Below are 20,152 nucleotides of genomic sequence, written 5' to 3' on the forward strand. Positions count from 1 at the left end.
TTTTCCCTACACCTTTGTAGTAATCTCCCTGTATTAAGTTCCCTCTGTTGAAGGACCTGGCAGGGACTCCATTTCCTGTCCGGAAACACTGAGGTTCTGTGGTTGGGCTAAATTGCTGTTACCTTTCCTCTTCTGCTTCCTTAGGGGACCAGGGAAGGGACCTGAGATTAAGGGATGGGGATCCCACATGTGTGCACATGCATGTACAGACTCACTCTTCATCGTCTTCACAGCCACCTTGAGGATGGAGTCATCCTGGTTGAGCTGGCCTTCCATCACAGCTCCAAACTCTCCTGTGGGGGACCAGAGAGAGATGCTGACCTCAGGGGGGCGCCGTAGGGACTGCATTTCCTGTGGTTGGGCGGGGGTGGGGAGGACTTCATGGTTCAGGGAGATGTGTGTGTGTGTGTGTGTGTGTGTGTGTGTTATGGGGGGACTCACCTTCTCCCAGGGTCTTCCCCAGGGCCACCTTATGCCGGTCCACCATCACATCCCGCAGCTTCTCCTTCAGCTCTTCACTGATGCCCAGGCTGTTCACTGCATGGGAGGTAGGGGTAGACAGAGCCATGGAGCAGGGCTGACATCCAGACGACACTTGCCAATAGGGATACAGGCGTGCTCATTTTATTGCGCTTTGCTTTATTGCACTTTGCAGATATTGTGTTTTTTACACACTGAAGACCTGTGGCAACCTTGTGTCGAGCGAGTCTGTCGGCGCCATTTTCCCAATAGCATTTGCTTGCTTCGTGTCTCCGTGTCACATTTTGATAAGTCTCGCAATATTTCAAAGCTTTTCATTATTTTTATATTTATTATGATGACCTGTGATCAGTGATCTTTGATGTTACTACTACAATTCACTGAAGGCATTTTTCAGGAATAAAGCAACTGAAAATTAAGGTATGTACATTGTTTTTAAAGATATAATGCAATTGCACACTTAGTAGACTGCAGTATAGTGTAAACATAATTTTTATATGCACTGGGAAACCCCAAAATGAGTGTGACTCGCTTTATTGCGTTATTTGCTTTATCGTGGTGGTCTGGAATCAAACCCACCATATCTCTGAGGTATGCCTATATACCCATTGTTAAAATGCTGAAATACTTATGCATTCATTCAAAATTAACTAATGCCCAGAGCACCCCCAGCCCCACCCTAGCTTCTCCTCTAAACCCCCTGAATCTTCCCCCAGAGCAGCAACTAAAGGGTTAGAGCCTGGCACATAATCTTGCACTAGTGGGCACCCTGATTGGTTAGCGTCCTGCCGTACCAGTTGTTAAAAATATTTCTTAACTGTTTATTGAAGTATAAACTGCAAAAATCATAAGTGAGCAGCTCAGGGGATTTTCACAAACCAAACACAACAGTGTAACTAGCACCCAGGTCAAGACCATGACCTGTCCTCTCAGGAGAGTCCACTTCCCTGACTTTTCCTACCCCAGATTAGTCTTTTCTGTTTGGGGATGTTATAAACATGGAATCACATATGTTCTCTTCTTTCACTCAACACAATGTCTATGAGATCATTGTAATATAGTTGTGTGTAGTTGGATTTATTATTTTCACTGCTGTGTAGCAATCGTTTTCCAACTTATTGGCCTCAGGACCCCTTCACACTCTTAAAATTACTGAGGCCTGAAAAGAGCTTTCTTTTATGTGGGTCATCTATACACCAGTATTTATTGTGTTCAAAATGAAAACGGAAAGATTTTCTTTTTCTTTTTTTTTTTTTGGCCTCGTGGCACAGCATACAGGATCTTAGTTCCCCGACCAGGAATCAAACCCACGCCCCCTGCGGTGGAAGCACGGAGTCTTAACCACTGGACTGCCACTGCCAGGGAAGTCCCATGGGTAGATTTCCAAAACACAAAGATACACAAGCACATGTTCAATCAATCAACAGAACGATGACATCATCACATATTAGGAAACCTCTGGAAAACTCCATGGAGTGCTTGCGAGAGAATGAGAGTGCGAAAGGGCAAAAGATGTCTTGGTGTTAATATGAAAATAATTTTGACCTCGTGGACCTCCTGCGAAGGTCTTGGGTACTCCCGGGGACGCAGGTCACACTACGAGAACTGCTGCTGCACGTTATTCCATTAGATTGCTGTGGCCTCCTCACTTCCTCTTCCTTCCCCTTTTCAATAAATGTCTTTCCCAGCCCCTTCTGGTGTCTCCCTGGGGCCCTGGCAGTCTTCTCACTGTGTGCTAGGAAGATACCTAACTCTGTCCCTTTTCTTTCTGGATCTGTTTCCCCAACTGGAGAGATTAAGAGATTGGACTGGGTGGCCTCTGAGGTCCCTCCTTAGCTGGGACCCTCCATAACGCTACAATCCTCTGAGTGTCTCTAGTTCTAAGATTCTACGATTTTTAAGATCCTAAGGGTCTATAGCCCTGGATTATAATTTTTTAGGCCAAGAGCTATTCTACCTCTCTCACATTCTTTAATTCCAAGAGGCAGTTAAGAGGATGGACTTGAGAGCAAAACTGCCTGGGTTTGAATCCCAACTCTCCAGCTTACAAGCTGTGTGGCCTCCAGCAAGTTACTTAGCCTCTCTATGCTGCAGCCTCCTCATCTGTGAAGTGGGGCGGGGGGATAACGTCCCTAACTCATTGGGTTGTTGTGAGGATTAAATTAAGTGACGTGTAGGGCACTTAGAACAGCACCTGTCACAGAGGAAGGGCTAGGGCTGGCCGTTATCATCAGCATCATAATCGTCTCATCAGCAGCATCTTCTTCATTGTCATCATCATCTTTATCATTGTCATCATTATTACGTTGTTCTAAGATCCTATGGCTCTAAGCTTGGTCTTTCTAAGATTTACTATGTCTAAGATTCAATTATTCTAAGGTTGTGTGTGGTCCCACAATTCTGTTGCTCTTAGGGTCTGTGGTTCCAACATCCTAGTATTCCACGGCCTTCAGAAACTTTTGGTTCATGCATCTGCAGAAGCCCAGCAGGCCCAAAGCTCTATACTTCTTATCCCAAACCCAGGCAGGGAGGCATGGGGTTCACTCACAGGTGGCTTCAGTGGTCCGACGGCTGTAGGACTTGCGAACACGGTACCTGACCACCAGCTCGCCCCTCTCCATTGTTGGTTCGAACACCTCTCTGGGGGGAATAGAGAAGAGATGAGGGCAGGGCAGAACAATGTGGAACCCCCTCCTTCCACCAACAGTGAAAGCGAGCGCCATCCCCACCCCCAGGCCTGCCCGCCCTCTCCTCCAGTGTTTGCTGAGCAAGCCCTGGACGGCTACCTTCTGCCTTCCATTCACTCCCCAGAGCCTTGCCCTCATTCTGATTCTTGGTAACCTCTCCTCCTGCACCAACCTCCTCATGGTCTCCCCACCTCCGGCCCCTCCATCCCAGTCCATGTTGGCCTTCCGACCCACGTGGCTCCAACTCACCCGTAGCGGGTCTCTTTCTTCCGCCGGTGGACGAGGAACAGGGCCAGGATGAGGACACAGGCAGCAGCCACCACTGCTCCCAGAAGTACATACCACCAGGGCCATGAGAAGGCAGGGACTGGGGGTTCACTCACTGTCAGGGGGTACGCAGGACAGGTCATGGTTGAGGTCTTGGTTCCAGCTCCCTGAGCCCCAAGGGGGTATTGTTGAAAGGAGGCAGGTGTGGATATATTTGATGAGGCATGTGACAGGTGCATTCCCCTATCTGGGGAGGCTGGGCTGGGCTGGGCTGGACAGGGCATGCAGTGGATACGATAGGAGTGGATGTTAAAGGAAGAGTGTGAAACTTGTAGGATGAGTACGGTAAGTTAAGAGTGGGATGGACAGGGACTTCCCTGGTGGCGCAGTGGATAAGACTCCACGCTCCCAATGCAGGGCGCCCGGGTTCAATCCCTGGTCAGGGAACTAGATCCCACATGCATACCACAACTAAGAGAGTCCCCATGCCACAACTAAAAAGCCCACACGTCTCAACTAAAGATCCCGCAGTCTGCAACTAAGACCTGGCGCAGCCAAGATAAAAAAATAAATAATAATAGATAAATAAATGTTAACAAAAAGAATGGGATGGACACTGGGGGGTTGTGTGATGTGCGTGGAAGGAGTGTCGGATGGGAGTGAGAGACCTGTGCAAGGTGGGCTGTGCAATGTCATGTGAGCACGGGATGGTTGTGAGTAAATCTCAAGTGGTGTATGGGTGTGTGATACGTGTGATGATCGTGCAAGGAGGGGGGACTTGGGTGTGGAAAACAGATGAGTAGGGAGGGAACGCATACAGAGTAGGACAGGTGCACGAGGCATGTGCAATGAATATGCAAGGAGTTGGAGCCTCCAGGGACCAATGGCCAAGGAATATTTTTGAGGAGGAGTGTGCAATGGCTATGGACGGGTTTTATTTTTATTTTTATTTTTGGCCATCATGCGCCTTCTGAGATCTTAGTTTCCTGACCAAGGATCGAACCCAGGCCCTTGGGAGTGAAAGCGCCAAGTCTTAGCCACTGGACCGCCAGGGAATTCCCTGGAAGGGTTTTCGTAAAGCAAGGGATGAGAGTAAAATAAATGTGTAAAGGGGCATAGTGTGCAAAGGAGTGTGTAAAGAGTGTCAGATAAGTACTGGAGGAACTGGGATATGTGAGGATTCAAGGAATTTTAGATACAAGGGGCAGTATTCGTAAGGATGTAACTTTGGTGTGAGGGGAGTGTGCAACTAGCGCGCAAAGGACATGCGAAGGGAAGATGAGAAGCACGGGATGAATGGAAAGGGTGTGCAAAAAGGTGCGAGTGAGTGTGTAAGGAATGGAGGATGGGTATTGCTGAGCGTACCAGGAGTTTGGTGTGGGTGTGTGCAGAAAGCGGGCATGGGCTAGGATCGGCTTGGGGTGAGGGAATAATGTGTAAGGAGTGTCGAGTGAGTGTGCAAGGAGAGTTGCAGAATGTGGGATCATGTGGACTGAAAGTTTTACAGCGCTTGCCATGTTGGAGGTACGGTGAGTGTGTAAAAAGTATGCAGATTGTGTGAATGAGAAGTGTGGGTGTGCATTGGGTTTGGGAGGCACGTGTGAGGAATGAAGGGTTATAATGGGATGAACGTGAAAGGAGGGTGGGATTAGTGTGGAAAGGTATGCAAGGAAATGCAGGAACGCATGTAAGGAATGTGGGTTGAGTTACAAGAGGGGCTGTAACAGTGCTAGGAGGGTACAATGGGTGTAGGAGGAATGTTTGAGAATTGATGGAGAAATATTTGAGAAGGATGGCTATGAGGGGGATAACTCACCTGTCTGTTCATTTATCCATCCATCCACACACCCACCTACTAATTGATTCATCCACCCAGCTATCCATCCATTCATCCATCCATCCATTCATCCACCGCCCATCCACTCATTCATTCATTTGCCATCCACCCATCCATCCATCCATCCATCCATCCATCCACCATTCACTGAGTACCTACAATGCACTGGGTCATTCCAGCCACCTCCATCAAGGACCACACAAACCCAAGACGTAGAGAATTAGAGTGATGAGTTTGAGAAACACGAAAGGGATGTGCAAAGAGTATGTGTGGTGATGGGTCCTCACTGGGCAATGAGGCAAGGGAGGGAGAAGAGGTGGATGCGAAAGTCCTTACCCAGCTGGTGGACTGGCTGTCCTTGTCCTGTGAGGAAAAAGGACAGAGGGAGACATGCTCAGAGAGGGCAAGACTGGTAAGACACGGGTGAGGGAGTGAGGCTCTCAGTAAGGTTCCAGGTAGGAACAGAGCCTAGACTGGGGTAATGCTCAAAGGTACAGGGAGCAAGTCACGGGCATCTGGGAGAGACGAGGTCCCTGCGGGTAGGTTGAAGGGGGCTGAGCACGGCTTTGGAGTTACCTGGGCGCCAGAGCACCAGGGGCACGGGGAGGCTCCAGGGTCCATCCCCAGCGGCGGTGTAGGCTGCCACGCACACCGTCAGGTTGGGCACAGACCTGTCCCCCCGCAGCTCCAAGGTCACTTCTCGCCTTAGCCCTACGTCCATTAGCACCTAGGATGTCCGGACGTGGCATCAGAGTAGAGCTCCAGCCCCTAACGCTTAAGCCTTCACCCTCAGCCTCAACTCCCCGTCTTTCTCTAAGCCCTCTCCTCTCTCATCTCCAGTCCCTCATCCCCTACCTCTTCCTACCCTTCATTTCTCATCCCCCGTCCCGTCCTCTCCATTCCATTCTCCATCCCTACACCCACTAAAATAACAGCTCCACCAGGACTGGGACTTTGTCTTATTCACTCCCACAACTTCAAGTCCTAGCATGATGCGTGGAACACGGTACTTTTGCTGAAGAACTGAATTCTCATTTTTTCACCCTCATCGCTCCATCCCCTTCTAACTCCGCACTCTCTCTCTGCCACCCCAGGGTGCTGCTTGCTCAGATTAGTACCTTTGTGCCAATTAGGAAGAGGCACCCCTTCCTCAAGATGTTATGCCACTATCTGCTGTAAAACTGTCCTGGTAAATAAAGGTCTACTGAAACGCTTTGTATATGATTCATAAACAGCCATCCCTAACCCTCCCCAGGACCCCTTTAACCATCCCACATGTGCTCTCCTAGCGCAGTGTGATGGCGTCCTACCCAACCTGCTCAACTGTCCATGTCTGCCCTGTCATCTTCTCCCCACCACTCCTCCCTCCTCCACAGCCACTCCGCCCCAACCTAGCCAGCAGCACCCACCTCAGGGGTATCCAGACCTCGATAGGCCAGTCGGTACCCTAATAGGGTGCCCTGCAGGGGCGCCCTTGGCTCCTGCCAATGCACGAGGGCTTGGCTTCCATTCCGCATGGCGCTAACGTTCTCGGGAGGGCCCAGGGGCACTGGAGGACAGGGAAGGGGGGAAGCTGGCATCCCCACCTCTTCCTGACCCCCACCCCCGTTCCCAGGAAGTAGGGGCAGGGTACAGAACACATGCACGTGGGCAACTCGTGCAGGCCTCCCATGAGCAGAAGCATGGGGAAGAGGTCCAGGAGAGATGCCAGTGTGCCACGCTGAGGAGTCGGGGACCAGGCAGGAGGGAGATTGAAGCCACATGGGTTAAATGGGCGAGAGGAGATGCCGGGAATCATACTGGTGTACGCGAGGGTCAGTGGGGCAGTGAGCGATGTCTCCTGGCCACCAGCCCCTTCTTACCTCCCTCCGGTGTCTCCACAGGAAGCCAGTGGGTCCAGGGTGAGGGGCCCTGGCTACTGACACACGCCACCCGGATGTGGTAAGGGGTGTGAGGATGGAGGTTGCCCAGCCGCAGTTGGTGAGGCGGAACAGATGCTTGTAAGGTGAGGGGTTCCTCTGGGGGGTCTGGCTCTCCCAGCCAGGTGCCCACCCCATCGTCTGACAGCACAGCCTGGGGAGAGAGGGGCACGTGAGGACAGGGTGGCCACGCGATCACTGGAGGTGCCCACACAACTCTCAGTGGTGGTGATCCTGCTGTGACGACACAACTTTGCAAGGATGTGTGAGTGTGTCACAACTCCGTGTTAGTGCAACATGGGCACCTGCATTTGCAACGCGAGGAGACCACCCAGCTGCACAATGTGGCTCTGCCATCACTTGCAAATGCCACTTCTGACGTGACTTTCCCTCTCTGAGCCTCAGTTTCCTCATCTGGAAAATGGGGGCTTAGAGGAGCAAATGCCTTCCAGGGTTGCTTAAAGATTCAATGTAGGACAGTTGCACAGTGCATGGCAGGTGGTCAGCATCAACAATAATGACAATGACATTCAACCACAGGCAAAAGCAATGTCCCCCAATAGAAGTCAGAAGAGGGAATTCCCTGGTGGTCCAGTGGTTAGGACTCCATGCTTTCACTGCCGTGGGCCCGGGTTCAATCCCTGGTGAGGGAACTAAGATCCCGCAAGCTGAGCGGCTCAGCCAAAAAAAAAAAAGTCAGAAGAGTGGGCATCTCTGGGTGCTGAGGGAGCCTTCAAGGGAGCTGAGAAGTGTCTGCGTCTTGATTCAGAGGGAGGTCACATAGGTTAAACAATCTAGGTGTACACCAAAGATTATGCACATTATGTATGTTATACCTTAATTAAAAAAAAGAAAAGCCTTGGGACTTCCCTGGTGGCACAGTGGTTAAGACTCCACGCTCCCAATGCAGGGGGCCTGGATTTGATCCCTGGTCAGGGAACTAGATCCCACGTGCATGCTGCAACTAAGAGTTCGCATGCCACAATTAAGGAGCCGGCGAGCTGCAACAACCAGTGTAACCAAAAAATAAATAAATAAATAAGAAAAGCCTTTTACAAATCTGAACTCATTTGATCCTCACCTCAGCTTTGTGTTGTAAGTATGCGCTGTGTTTTTGCCCATTATACGGATGAGGACAATGAGGCTCAGAGAGATGGAATCACTGGCCCAAGGACACCAGCTTGTCACTGATGAAGTTGGGACCTGAACCCCATCCTGTCTTCAAAACCTTTGCCCTACTGACAACAAGCATGTCCATTTGGGCTTCCCTGGTGGCACAATGGTTGAGAGTCTGCCTGTCAATGCAGGGGACGTGGATTCATGCCCCGGTTCGGGAAGATCCCACATGCCGTGGAGCAGCTTGGCCCGTGAGCCATGGCCACTGAGCCTGCGCGTCCGGAGCCTGTGCTCCGCAACGGGAGAGGCCACAACAGTGAGAGGCCCGCGTACCGCAAAAAAAAAAAAAAAGGAATGTCCATTTAAGAGCATCAGTAATAGTAATAATACTTCTCTTCTGTTCAGAGAGGCAATGCAGCTTAGTGCTGAAGAGCACGGATACTGCATCTGGTATTCAAATCCAGCCTCTACCACTCCCTAGCCCTGCACCTCAGTTTCCTCACCTGTAAAATGGGATAACAACAGTGTTTCCCTACTTTGCAGGGTTAACTGAATTGACTCCCGTCAGTGTGTAGAAGAATGTCTGTGCATGTCGAGAGTTTGTCATTATTATTTTGTGTGTGTGAGGTTGTCTGGCCATGAGTGTCAAACTCTGCACACCCTGCACAGCGGCACAGGCTGCTACGCCCACCTGGTCACCAGGAGTGGCACAATCAGGATGGCAGGGGCCACGGCTGGGGAAGACATCTGTACAGCCCTTCCCCACAGAACCACAACCCGCCACAGCCACACAACCCCCAGCCACACAGCTCAGGGGTGCTGCCTTCACCCTGGGGAGCAATCAGGCGATATAACCACGCCACACAGTGTGTTGGGAAGTTTACTGCTTGAGGCTCTAAAGCCAGATTCCTTTGGGTCCAAATCTTGGCTTGGATATTATTTGCTGTGTGATTTAGAGTGAGTGTCTTAACCTCCCGGGGCCTCAGTTCCTGTCTCTGGAAAATGGGCTTCCAAGAGTCCCTCCCTGTCAAGGTGTGAGGTTTAGTGAAATGATGCATGTGATTGGCTGGCACATCCTGTCAACAGCTAACATTCTTTGAGCGCCAGCTGTGTCCCAAGCACCTTGCCAAGCATTCCTGGATGAGCAAATTGCCTTCTTACCACCACCCTATGGGGTCAATTTCTTTTTTCATTCCCATTTTACAGATGAGGAAACAGAGGCCCGGACTCAGCAGCTTGCCCAAAGTCACACAGCCCCCATGTGGGGAGACAACAGCATTGCAAGGCCTGGGGAGGAGATGAGCAGATGGTGGGCAGCAGGATGGGCGGAGTAGGTCTCCATGCCTGATCTCTGACCCACAGTGACTGACCAGAAGGGGAACCTCTTCTGGGACAAAGGGGACGTGGGTGCAGACAGTCAGGCTCCCTCTGCCCACTCCTACTTCTCTTTTCCCTGGGACGGCTGTGACCTCCCACTTGAACCCTTAGCCCATGCACAGCAGGAAGTGAGACCTGGAGAGGGAAGAGGGCACACTTCTGCTTTCTTGGGGACACTGGATGGATGTGGGTTGCGGGTACAGTTGGTGCCTGACCTGGCATTTGAGGTCTTACCAAATCAGCCAGGCCTCTGGGATTGAAATGGTTTTATCCTTTTTAGCCATTGGGGAAGACAGGTCACTTCCCCTCTCTGGGCCCCAGTTTCTTATCTTGAAAATGGGAAGATGGGGGCTTCCCTGGTGGCGCAGTGGTTGAGAGTCCGCCTGCCAATACAGGGGACATGGGTTTGTGCCCCAGTCAGGGAAGATCCCACATGCCGCAGAGTGGCTGGGCCTGTGAGCCATGGCCGCTGGGCCTGCGCGTCCGGAGCCTGTGCTCCATAGTTGGGAGAGGCCACGACAGTGAGAGGCCCGCATATCGAAAAAAAAAAAAAAGGGGAAGATGAACAGCCATTACTTTCTGGGGTTAAAATGTCAAGTGAATGTGAGGTTGTCTCCAGGGCCAGGGTCTTTCTTATAAGAAAGGCAGCTCCCGTTTAATCAAGCACTGGCTCTAAATGGTCTTTAGGAGGTCAGGAGTGCCCTTTGGGTTTGGCGAGACAAGGGTTCGAATCCCACGTCTGCCACTTCCTGTCTGTGACCTTGGGCAAGTTGCTTAACTTAACCCTGAGCCTTAGTTACTTCATCTGGAAAATGGGTGTATCCATAGACCCTACTTCACAAACACTCGAGGGGCTGTGTGAAAAGCTGTAATGCAAGGTGCAGCACATAGGTGACATTCAATAAAAGTTGGTCATTTTCCATTATTGTCATCTCCCATCACAGACGCTGTCCCATCCTCACTTAAACTCTCAAATCTCAGAGAACTTCAGGCCAGAACTGGATCTCATATTCAGAGATGTGTGTTGGTTTGTTTTTCTTATTCTAGAGTAGGAGCAACTTCAGTGCAGCAGGCTGGGTCTAGCTCATCTCAATTGTTAGGTATTCTTCCAGCAAACATTCCCTAGTCGATGTCTGGCCCTGCGCTGGGCAATAATAGGGACCCAGTGGTGGCTAAACCAGGCCAGCCCTGCCCTCCCAGAGCTCACAGTCCAGGGGGAGACAGACTCACCCCCAGACAGTGACAAGCCAGGGTGGTCAGGGCTGGGACAGGAGAAGTACAGGGCTGTGGGTACCCAGTGATGACTCTGGGCCCTGCTGTCTAGGGGTTCCCATTCCAGCTAGAGTCAATATCACTAACACTAAAAAAATGAAAACAGCCAATAGTGTTTGTTTGGGTTTTTTTGGCAGTGCCACATGGCTTGCAGGATCTTAGTTCCCCAACCAGGGGCTGAACTCACGCCCTCAGCAGTGAAAGCGCAGAGTCCTAACCACTGGACCACCAGGGAATTCCCAAAAGCAACCAATAGTTTATTACATATTTCCAAAGTTCCAGATACTATTTTAAGTTTGTTAATTGCATTCACTCATTGAATCCCCACAGTCAGCCTATCAGGTAGGTACCACCATTATGCCCATTTTATAGATGAGAGAACTGAGACCCAGGGAGGTTGTGTCACCTGCCCAAGCTCATGCGGCCAGCAGCTGGTGAAGTCAGGATTTGAACCCAGGACATCTGGCTTAACCAAAGGCTCTAGTCCTTCTCAACACACGAATCTGTGGGAAGGGCTGGTTTCCCAGGGAGAGGATGAGGGTCTGTGGCTGTGGATGGAAGGAGGGCTGAGACGGAGGTGAGGAAAGCCTGAGGTCTCACCTGCAGGGTGCAGTGGGTGAGGGGATAAATGCCGCTCAGGCCTGGGGTCCAAGCCACCTCCAGCTCCGTCGGCTGGCTGTAAACCAAGTGGAGGTCGCGGGGCCGCTGGGGGAGCACTGTGGACAGAAGAGGGGAGGAGCTGACCCCTTGCCCAAAGCTCCCCACCCTGCCCTCAACCCCAGCTCTGACCTTTGACCCCACCCCCCACCCTCTGACACCCAGCTCTCCAGCTCCCTTTCCTGTCACCTGTGATGGTGGCCGTGCGGGATGTGGTGACCCCCTTGGCGTTATGGGCTTCACAGGAGAAAGAAGTAGTCTTGTTCAGACCTGGGGAGTCATATGAGGGAGAGGTCCAGTCAGAAAGGGGAAGGAGGGGCTCCCGGGCCACACTGAGCATCCCTTCCACCACACCCTACCCAACAGGGTCAGTCTAGCACCCAGGGGCACCTGCTTGAAGGGAGATTGTGGGAAAGGGAGATAATGCATTGGGAACACAGGCCTCCATCCCCAAACACAAGGCCAGCTAACACCCCACCCCACAGACACCCACAGAGATAGACACATGCACACGTACACACACAGACACATACACTCAGAACCACATACATAGACACACACAGGCACACACACTCACACACACACTTATGCACAGAGATGCACATACATACACAGACATACAGACGCACAGAAACACTCATACTCACACATAGACACACCAGACGCACGCACCAGCACACACAGTTATACACACAGGCGCACACAGAAACACACACTTACAAACCTAAACGCACATACTCGGGGACTTCCCTGGTGGCGCAGTGGTTAAGAATCCTCCTGCCAATGCAGGGGACACGGGTTCCATCCCTGTTGTGGGAAGATCCCACCTGCCGCAGAGCAACTAAGCTCGGGCGCCACATTTACTGAGCCTGTGCTCTAGAGCCCGCGAGCCACAACTACTAAAGCCTGCACGCCATAACTACTGAAGCCTGCGCACCTAGAGCCCATGCTCCGCAACAAGAGAAGCCACCGCAGTGAGAAGCCCGCTCACCGCGTCGAAGAGTAGCCCCCGCTCGCTGCAACTAGAGAAAGCCTGCGTGCAACGATGAAGACCCAACGCAGCCAAAAATAAATAAATAAACAATAAATTAATTTTTAAAAAAGAAAAAAAGTAATCAAAAAAAACCCAGAAATGCACATACTCATACCTACACACACACAAACACACAGACGTACACACACTCACATATACACACAAGAATAGACACAATCACACTGAGCCACACAGACACCTGTCTCGAGGCATACACATCTAATAGACACACACTTAAGAAACAGACCCTCATGGGGGTGTGAAAATGTAGAGGTGTTTGCTCATTGACAAGTCTGGCTGCTACCAATCCCTCTCCCCCGCACTCACTCACTCTAGCTCCACTGGCCTCCTGATGTTTCTAGAAGGTACTATGCATGCTCCCACCTCAGGAAATCTGCACGTCTGTTCCCTCTGCTTGGAACAGCATTCCCACAGACATCCGCATGGCTCCCTCCCGCCCTCCTTCACATTTGTTACTCAGATTCCACCTTCCAGTCGCCTCTGTCCCCACCCACCTTGTTGAAAATTGGAACCTCCCCTCCACAACTAGCCTCTCCCTGCTTTACTTTCTCTTTGATTCTTCTCATCACAGCATCCTTTACACAGTCCTATGTATCCTGTTCACTGTGTGTTGACCCCACTAGCATGTCAGCCCAGGAGGGTAGGAGCTTCTGTCTGTTTTGCCCCCTGCTGTATCCCCCCTGGGGCCTAAGATGGCCTGGCACACAGTAGGTTCTCCATAAATGTTTGTTGAATGAGTGGATGAATTTATGTGGATACATTTATGTACTTATGAGCACTTCTGGGTGTGTACGTAGCAATGTGAGTATGTGTAATTCCGTGGGTGAGTTCGTGTGTTTTTGAGTGTCTGGGGGTGGACTGCCTCCCCTTTCCCAGTGTGGTGGTGGTGGGAACACAGGCAGATACACACACATGCATGCACACAAAGGCACGTACAAGTACACAGACAAACACAAGAGACGCAGACACACAAACACAGAGAGATACACAACACACAGAGTTATACAACATACACAGATTCACACACGGCAACAGAGACATGCACTCCCACAATGTCTGGGTGACAGGATGTAAGGAGGACCAAGTCTTCAATCTATGTGTGACTGCAGATCTGTATCTGCCTGTGTTTCTCTGCGTGTCTGTGGATGCCTGCGTTTGTTCTGTGCTGTGCTGTGTTCCCACCGCCACCAGCTACCCGAAGACACAAAGTTTCCTTTTCTCAGTTAGCAGAGGGAGTGGAAGGAGGGGAAAGGCGGCGAGGCCGGAAGGGGGTGGGCAGGGAAGCTCCCCAGCTCCGCTGCCCAGGCCGCACTTCCCAGCCAAGGTCAGGTGCCCGGCCCGCAGCCTCCGCTGCCCCGGGGAGGCACAGGACAGCCCCGGGCGAGCTGCCCGAGGGGGCGGGGAGCCTGGGTCCGGTCCAGCCACCTGGCACGTGGGTGTCCGCCAGGGTCACCGCGCGGGAGCCCGCGCTGCCCGCCGCCGTTGGAGCCCTGGGGCAGGAGGGGGGTCTGGAGCCCGGTCCAGTTCCGACCGCAGCATTCCTGCCCCCGCGTGAGTCACCGGGGCGCCCCCCCCCGGCACTTCCGGCCGGACTGGGATCCCCCTTCCCGGGCCCCAGCGGCCCGCACCTTGAGGGAGGGGGAGACAGGGGCGAAAGGGCCTGGGACCCCCTCCCCTCCTGCGGGCTCTCCCTCTACGACCAGCTCCAGATGTGCTTTCCAGATGTACCGTCCCTCTCCCCCTCGGCGCCCCCGCGCCACCCTCCCCCACCCCAGAGCGCAGTTTGCTTTTTCCGAGGGAATTGGAGGGATGGAAGGAGAGAGGGGGCACGCCCTGAGTCAGATCCAGGGACAGACACACACAAACGGACGAAATTCCTTGATACAGCACACACCACGAATTCCTACACACACACAATGAATCACACTTAACATACAGGGGCCTACAGGGCACGTTACTGGCCCTAAAACAGAAAACAGCAGCACTGGTTAACTACACAGGAGGATGCTGTTGCAAACACGAGTGACACAAAAACATACTCTACAACTGACATGTATACACAAGGGGCTGACACTGACGCACATACACAAAGAGAGACACACACACGAACACAAACACGCAATCGAACGAGCACACACTGACTACAAACACCTAGCAATACAATACACACCTAGGCTGAAGCTGACAGACACACAAACCTCCCCGCAGTTCGAGATACACCCACCAAGCAACAAACATACGTTGAGGTTGAAGTGGACAAACGGATACACAACAGGACACAAATCAGGTTGATGTTGACTGGCTCACACAGAAACACAGCCAAGCCTTCAAAACACAGCTGGACACACTCAGGTTGCTTCAGACACATTCCTCAAGATGGAGGCTGATACGGAAACACACACTTGCATCGACACACAGGGTTGCTGCAGACACACAAACGTGGAGATGCTGCCCTGTGCGTATGGGTGGCACAGACACATATATACACACTGGCTGGTGAGTACCTCAAGTTCATCCACCAAGAGGCAGTCAGGGCTGGGACTGACATACCAGGAGAGCAGACAGAAGCAGAAGGGTGTCGTTACTACCTGCTGTGAATCACACACACACACACACAATCTATAGGGGTCCATGGGACAGAGTCACATACCAACATGCTCACCCTGTGACATATACACAGATATCACAGAGCCATCCATACACAGCCACAGGCAGTGGAACCACACCAAGAAACACACCAAGTTGTCCAATGACACATGCTGAGTCCACAAAGAAACAGAAGCTCCCACTAAGACACACTGACACCTAGAGGCACACGCCTGTGAGCTGGCATTGTCACCTCTATACAGGGAGGTATGGAAAACAGCCACAAGGCACACTGCCGTTCACCACTCTGCCATCTTCTCACACGCGCATAGGCACTCCACCCTCTCACAGAGAGACACAGCTGTGAACACACAAACACAAAGAAGGACAGATAGCAGGCTGACACTGGGATACTTAGTCACACACACACACTGACAGCCCCTGAGAAACTTACAGAAACATGCCATAAAGACCCAAACACAGTGGAACAGACACCTAAGGCGACAGAAACATACCTAGTCCCACACACACACGCGCGCGTGCACACCCACACTCACACTCTGAGACATCCACAGAAGCCAGCCCTCACTAAGGCACACCCTCATACAAACAGGTAGATGCACTGAGACACAGGTTCAGAGGGACAGGGACACACCCAGACCTCCCACCCCGCCCCACACACAGAAATCCCCACCTGGCAGCTCCCTCACACGCTGATACACACACAGATCCTCTCACACCTGCGCCCCCCATTTCTCCCTCTTCCTGGGATGGGGTGGGGGAACCATCCCCCTCTCCCTCCCCTTTGCCCGGGTCCTGCCAGGCTGACTCAGGCCCCAGAGCTGTGGGCCTGAGTCACCCCTCTGGAGGCCGGCATGCTCACCCCTGCTTCCTCTGTACACTCAGGGCCCCCAGAATGCTGGGAATGTGGGCACCTCCTTCCACCCTAAGAGACCCCCCCATCAAGGAGTCCCCTCTCCATGCCAGCAGATGGAAGCAGCAGGTTGGGGATGCTGGAAGCCGATGCCCTCCGAGGTCCAGCCGCCTCCCTCTGACTGACCCAGCCTCCCCCATCTGTGTTCCTCCGCCCCTCCTTCCTCAGTGTCCCCCAACTCTGGCTGACCGCTGTGTGACCCCAAGCTAGGTCCTGCCCCATCTGTGAGGTGTGGAAGGGGATGGTCACCCTGAGGCTGGGAGGGTTTCTCCTGTCACTCAGACCTGTCGTGTCTCTCTCCATCTTGGGTTACTTCTGTAAGGAGCTAGGGGAGAGGAAGGCCCAGTTGATTCCAGTGCCCTGCTTGGGGTCAAGGGCTGACACAAGGGGCATCAGACCCCCACACGCTTGGCCATGGAGCAGCTCAGAGGAAACCCAGGACAAAGAATTCTCTGCAGAGAGCCTGGCATGAATGGAGGGGAAAGAGCAGAGAGACGGGGAGACAGACACACAGAGCAACAGAGAGAGATGGAGAACAGAGACAGAAAGAAAACATACAGAGGGAAACGAGATAGATGGGGACAGAAAGGCAGAGACAGAGGTACTCAGAGACAAAGAGAAAAAACTAGAGGGAGACTCAGAGACAGAGACAGACAGAGAAGGACAGAGGCACGAGCAGACCCTCACACAGAGGCGTGAAGGGCTCCCCACTTCCATCCTGCCTGGCCCTCTGCACCGAGCTGACCACATCCCTGGACTCACCTGGAACACGGAGTGTGTGCTGGGCACTGTGGTCCCCGGTTGCCGCTAGGTAGACAGCATCCTGGAGCCAGAGTAGGTCCACGGGCTCTGGGGGTCCCTGGGCCCGGCAGCTCAGGTTGAAGGGAGTGTTGGCAGCCACAGTCCTGTCCTCAGGCTCCTCCAGGAAGTAAGGCAGGCCTGGGCGGGGGGCAGTGGTGAAGGCTGTGGTCCCTCTGAGCCCCCTAGGTGTCTGCCTCACCACTAGGATGTTGTAGGGTGCAGGGTCTTTGACCCCTACGTCTGAGCCCTCAGGACACCTCTACCCCCCAGGAAACATGATCCCAATATCTGACTCTCCCCACCAATGTCTGAGCCCCAGGGCATCTGAGCCTCTCATGTCTCTTTTCCAGAAGGTCTTACTCCTACTCTTCATGCCACTTTACCTATGAGGAAAGTGAGGCCCCTGGCGGGTGAGGGAGAGGGTTAACTTGTGCCTCAGATCCTTGATCTGACCCCCAAATGTCCTGCCCCAACCATGTCTGACCTCAGGACAGCTGACAGCCCCAAAGATATCTCCCCCGCTGCCCAAAACATATAATCTTGTGCAGGCCTGCCCCCAATAATTTATAGACCCCTCCAGCGGCCTGACCCTCCAAGATCTCTGACATTCCTAGGTTGTACGTCCCCAGTGCACGCCGTGAATCCTCCAGCACCCTCTGACCCCTCAGGATTCTTGGTCTCCCACGACCTCTGAGCCCAGGGCTCACCCTCCAGCCCGACGTAGCCAGGCTGGGACACGAAGGTCTTTCTGCCCAGGACCACGGCACACTGGTACCATCCAGCGTCTGAGAGCTGCAGGGACGAGATTCTGACAGGGCAAGAGGAGGGACAGAGAGGTTCAGGGTCAAAGCTGCACCCGGGGAGGGGGTCCTCAGAACTGAAAGAGGAGAGCCTGGCCTGGAAACTCGTAAGACCGAATAAGTGGGTACTATTATTAACGCATTTTACAGAAGAGGAAAGTGAAAGCCAGGGTTAGTTATGTCACATGCTCAAAGCCACGCAGCTAGCGAGTGGCCACACTGGGGTCCAACCCAGGTGGGGCTCCTGCGAGTGACTTTGCACCCCGCCATGTGATGGAGGTGGGGACACAGGGGTCAGGAGGGATGCGGGTCGTGTCTGGTTAGGGGAGGCCGGGCACCTGAGTTGGCTGACCACTTTCCAGTCATCCTGCCCGTCTTCGCCCAGGGGCACCTGGGTCTGGGTGCTGTCTGCCAGCTCTAGGACCTGTCCATCCCGAAGCCAGGTCACCTCAGGGGGCTCCCCCTGAACCTGGAGCTCACACCGAAGGGCCCCCATGAGTCCTCGGGCACCAGTGATGTTCCCTGGACTCCCCACGAAGGGGTGCCCCTCAGCCTGTGGGCCTGCAGGGAGACGGGGAAGAATTCACTCAGGAAACCCTGCTCCCCTCCGACTCCTCGGTTCCACCCGTGCAGGCCTGCCTACTGCCAGGACCCCGCCAGGCCCTTAGGCCCACATAGTTGCAGAGTGACCTCAGCAGGGGGGGTGGAGGGTGGAGGCTTTGAGGGGAAGATGGGAGCCTTCCCAGGGGACTGGGGTCCGGCCTCCATCCTCCGTCCGTCCGTTGGGAGTAGGCCCGGGATCTGGCAGCCTCCCACGCCCTGACTGCCTGGCTGGCCTGCCCTCCCTTAGGGTCTCTAGAGACTTGACAGATTAGGCTGGTGGATGGTGGGGAAGAAAAGGGGATGGGAGGGAGAGGAGAAAGAGAGAAACAGGGAAGGAGAGTCAGAGAGAGGAACCAGAGAAAGTTAGGCAGACAGAGAGGGACAGACACCCGGAGCGACAGAGGATAAGAGATGGAGAGAGACACCCCCAGAGGGGAAAAAGTGGTAGGAGAGACACACAGAGGGAAACAGACAGAAAGAGACAAAAACAGGCTGACAGAGACAGTGATAGAGACACCTAGGGAACAGGGAGAGATAAAGACGGAGACTGGAGAGAAAGAGAGAAATGGAGACCCCCAGAGATGGTAGGACTGGAGACAGAGCCCCTGGCCCCAGAGGTGGAACGCGCAGACAAACAGCCATGGGGTAAGGAGAAGTGGGGGTGACAGTGACGAGGGATTTCCCCTAGGGCTCTGGAGCCTCCTCATCCCGCTGCCTGACTTAGGGGTCCTTTCTGGAAGATTCCTTTCCGGGCAGCCCCCAGCTCAGCCCCTCTCCCCAAGGCCCCCAACTCAAGTCCAGCCCCTACCCTTGCCCTCAGCTTCTCCTGTCTGTCTGTCTGTCTGTGTCCATCTCTTCCCATCTCTGACCCTCTTAGTTTCTGTTCCTTGTCCTTCTGCTCCTCTCTCAAGAGTCCCTTTTTCTTTCCCTCTCTTGGTTTGTCTCTGTGTACACCCTCCCCCTCTGTTGTCCCAAGGAAACTCCCTGAGCCAGACCAGGACTCCCGACTCACCCCCCTCAAACACCTGCCATCCATCCCTCTCCTCTCTCTCCTTCCCCAGCTCCCCCCCCCCATCACTCACCCTTGGGAGCCACGCACCCCCAGCAGCACAGCGCCCAGCACCAGGCCAGCAGGACCCTGCCCATCCTCGGGGCACCACGCAATCAATGCCAAACTTTCCTTAGAAGTTGCTGGGCACCCCGCGGGGGAGGGGGCAGGGCCGGGTTGTGCCCGGCCCTCCCCCCAGCTCCGGGCTCCCCGGATTTGGCACTGCCCGCCTGGCACAGCGGAGCGGGGGGTGCCCTCACACGGCTCTGCTCAGCGGCGCCTTCCCAGCTCCCCTGCCTCCTTCTCTCCCTCCCAGATTTCGGGCAACGCTTTCCCCGCCCCTGGCTCCCCCCACCCCTGCCTCCGCCCACCGGCCGGAGCCCAAGGGGCCACCTGGACTTCGAGGGGTTAACGCGGAGAGAAGAGGTCCAGCTCTGTCTTAAAGGGGCCCTGGAGGGAGGCTGAGGAGGGGGAAGGGGGCCCCAGGTGGCTACGCCCCTAATCGTGGGCCAGCGAGGCAGGGAAGCTGTGCGTCTCCCTATCCCGGCTCTGGGCGCTGTCCCTCTGGGCTCTCTCCGTGTCTGGTAAACATTCCTCCAGAACTCCGCTCCCCTCTGCGACGCCCCCCTCCCCTGCCTCCACCCCCAGCCCAGCCCAGCCAGGCACTCCCCCTCTCACTCACAGCTCCTCAGACAAGGACACACACACACACAC

General features: G+C 53.7%; 1 protein-coding gene across 3 annotated transcripts in view; it reads right to left on the reverse strand.

Moving 5' to 3' along the window:
• AXL (AXL receptor tyrosine kinase) overlaps positions 1-19,766 on the reverse strand; it is a 30,288-nt gene extending 10,522 nt beyond the window's left edge. Inside the window, exons 1-14 of one of the 3 annotated variants that reach the window (XM_060083028.1) lie at positions 19,473-19,766; positions 18,126-18,348; positions 17,695-17,795; positions 16,949-17,125; positions 11,802-11,882; positions 11,556-11,671; positions 7,134-7,344; positions 6,681-6,820; positions 5,848-5,998; positions 5,608-5,634; positions 3,417-3,549; positions 3,029-3,120; positions 442-537; positions 216-293 (exon numbers count right to left, since the gene is read on the reverse strand). In XM_060083028.1, the coding sequence (XP_059939011.1) occupies positions 216-293; positions 442-537; positions 3,029-3,120; positions 3,417-3,549; positions 5,608-5,634; positions 5,848-5,998; positions 6,681-6,820; positions 7,134-7,344; positions 11,556-11,671; positions 11,802-11,882; positions 16,949-17,125; positions 17,695-17,795; positions 18,126-18,348; positions 19,473-19,536 (1,690 nt within the window). In that variant the 5' untranslated portion in view covers positions 19,537-19,766. The remainder of the gene's footprint in view (positions 1-215; positions 294-441; positions 538-3,028; positions 3,121-3,416; positions 3,550-5,607; positions 5,635-5,847; positions 5,999-6,680; positions 6,821-7,133; positions 7,345-11,555; positions 11,672-11,801; positions 11,883-16,948; positions 17,126-17,694; positions 17,796-18,125; positions 18,349-19,472) is intronic. The other 2 variants (XM_060083030.1, XM_060083029.1) reach the window with 2 other exon arrangements.
• Between the last annotated feature and the right edge of the window lie 386 nt (positions 19,767-20,152).

This window comes from Mesoplodon densirostris, chromosome 19 (assembly GCF_025265405.1).
Source record: "Mesoplodon densirostris isolate mMesDen1 chromosome 19, mMesDen1 primary haplotype, whole genome shotgun sequence".
Classification (NCBI taxonomy): Eukaryota; Metazoa; Chordata; class Mammalia; order Artiodactyla; family Ziphiidae; genus Mesoplodon; species Mesoplodon densirostris.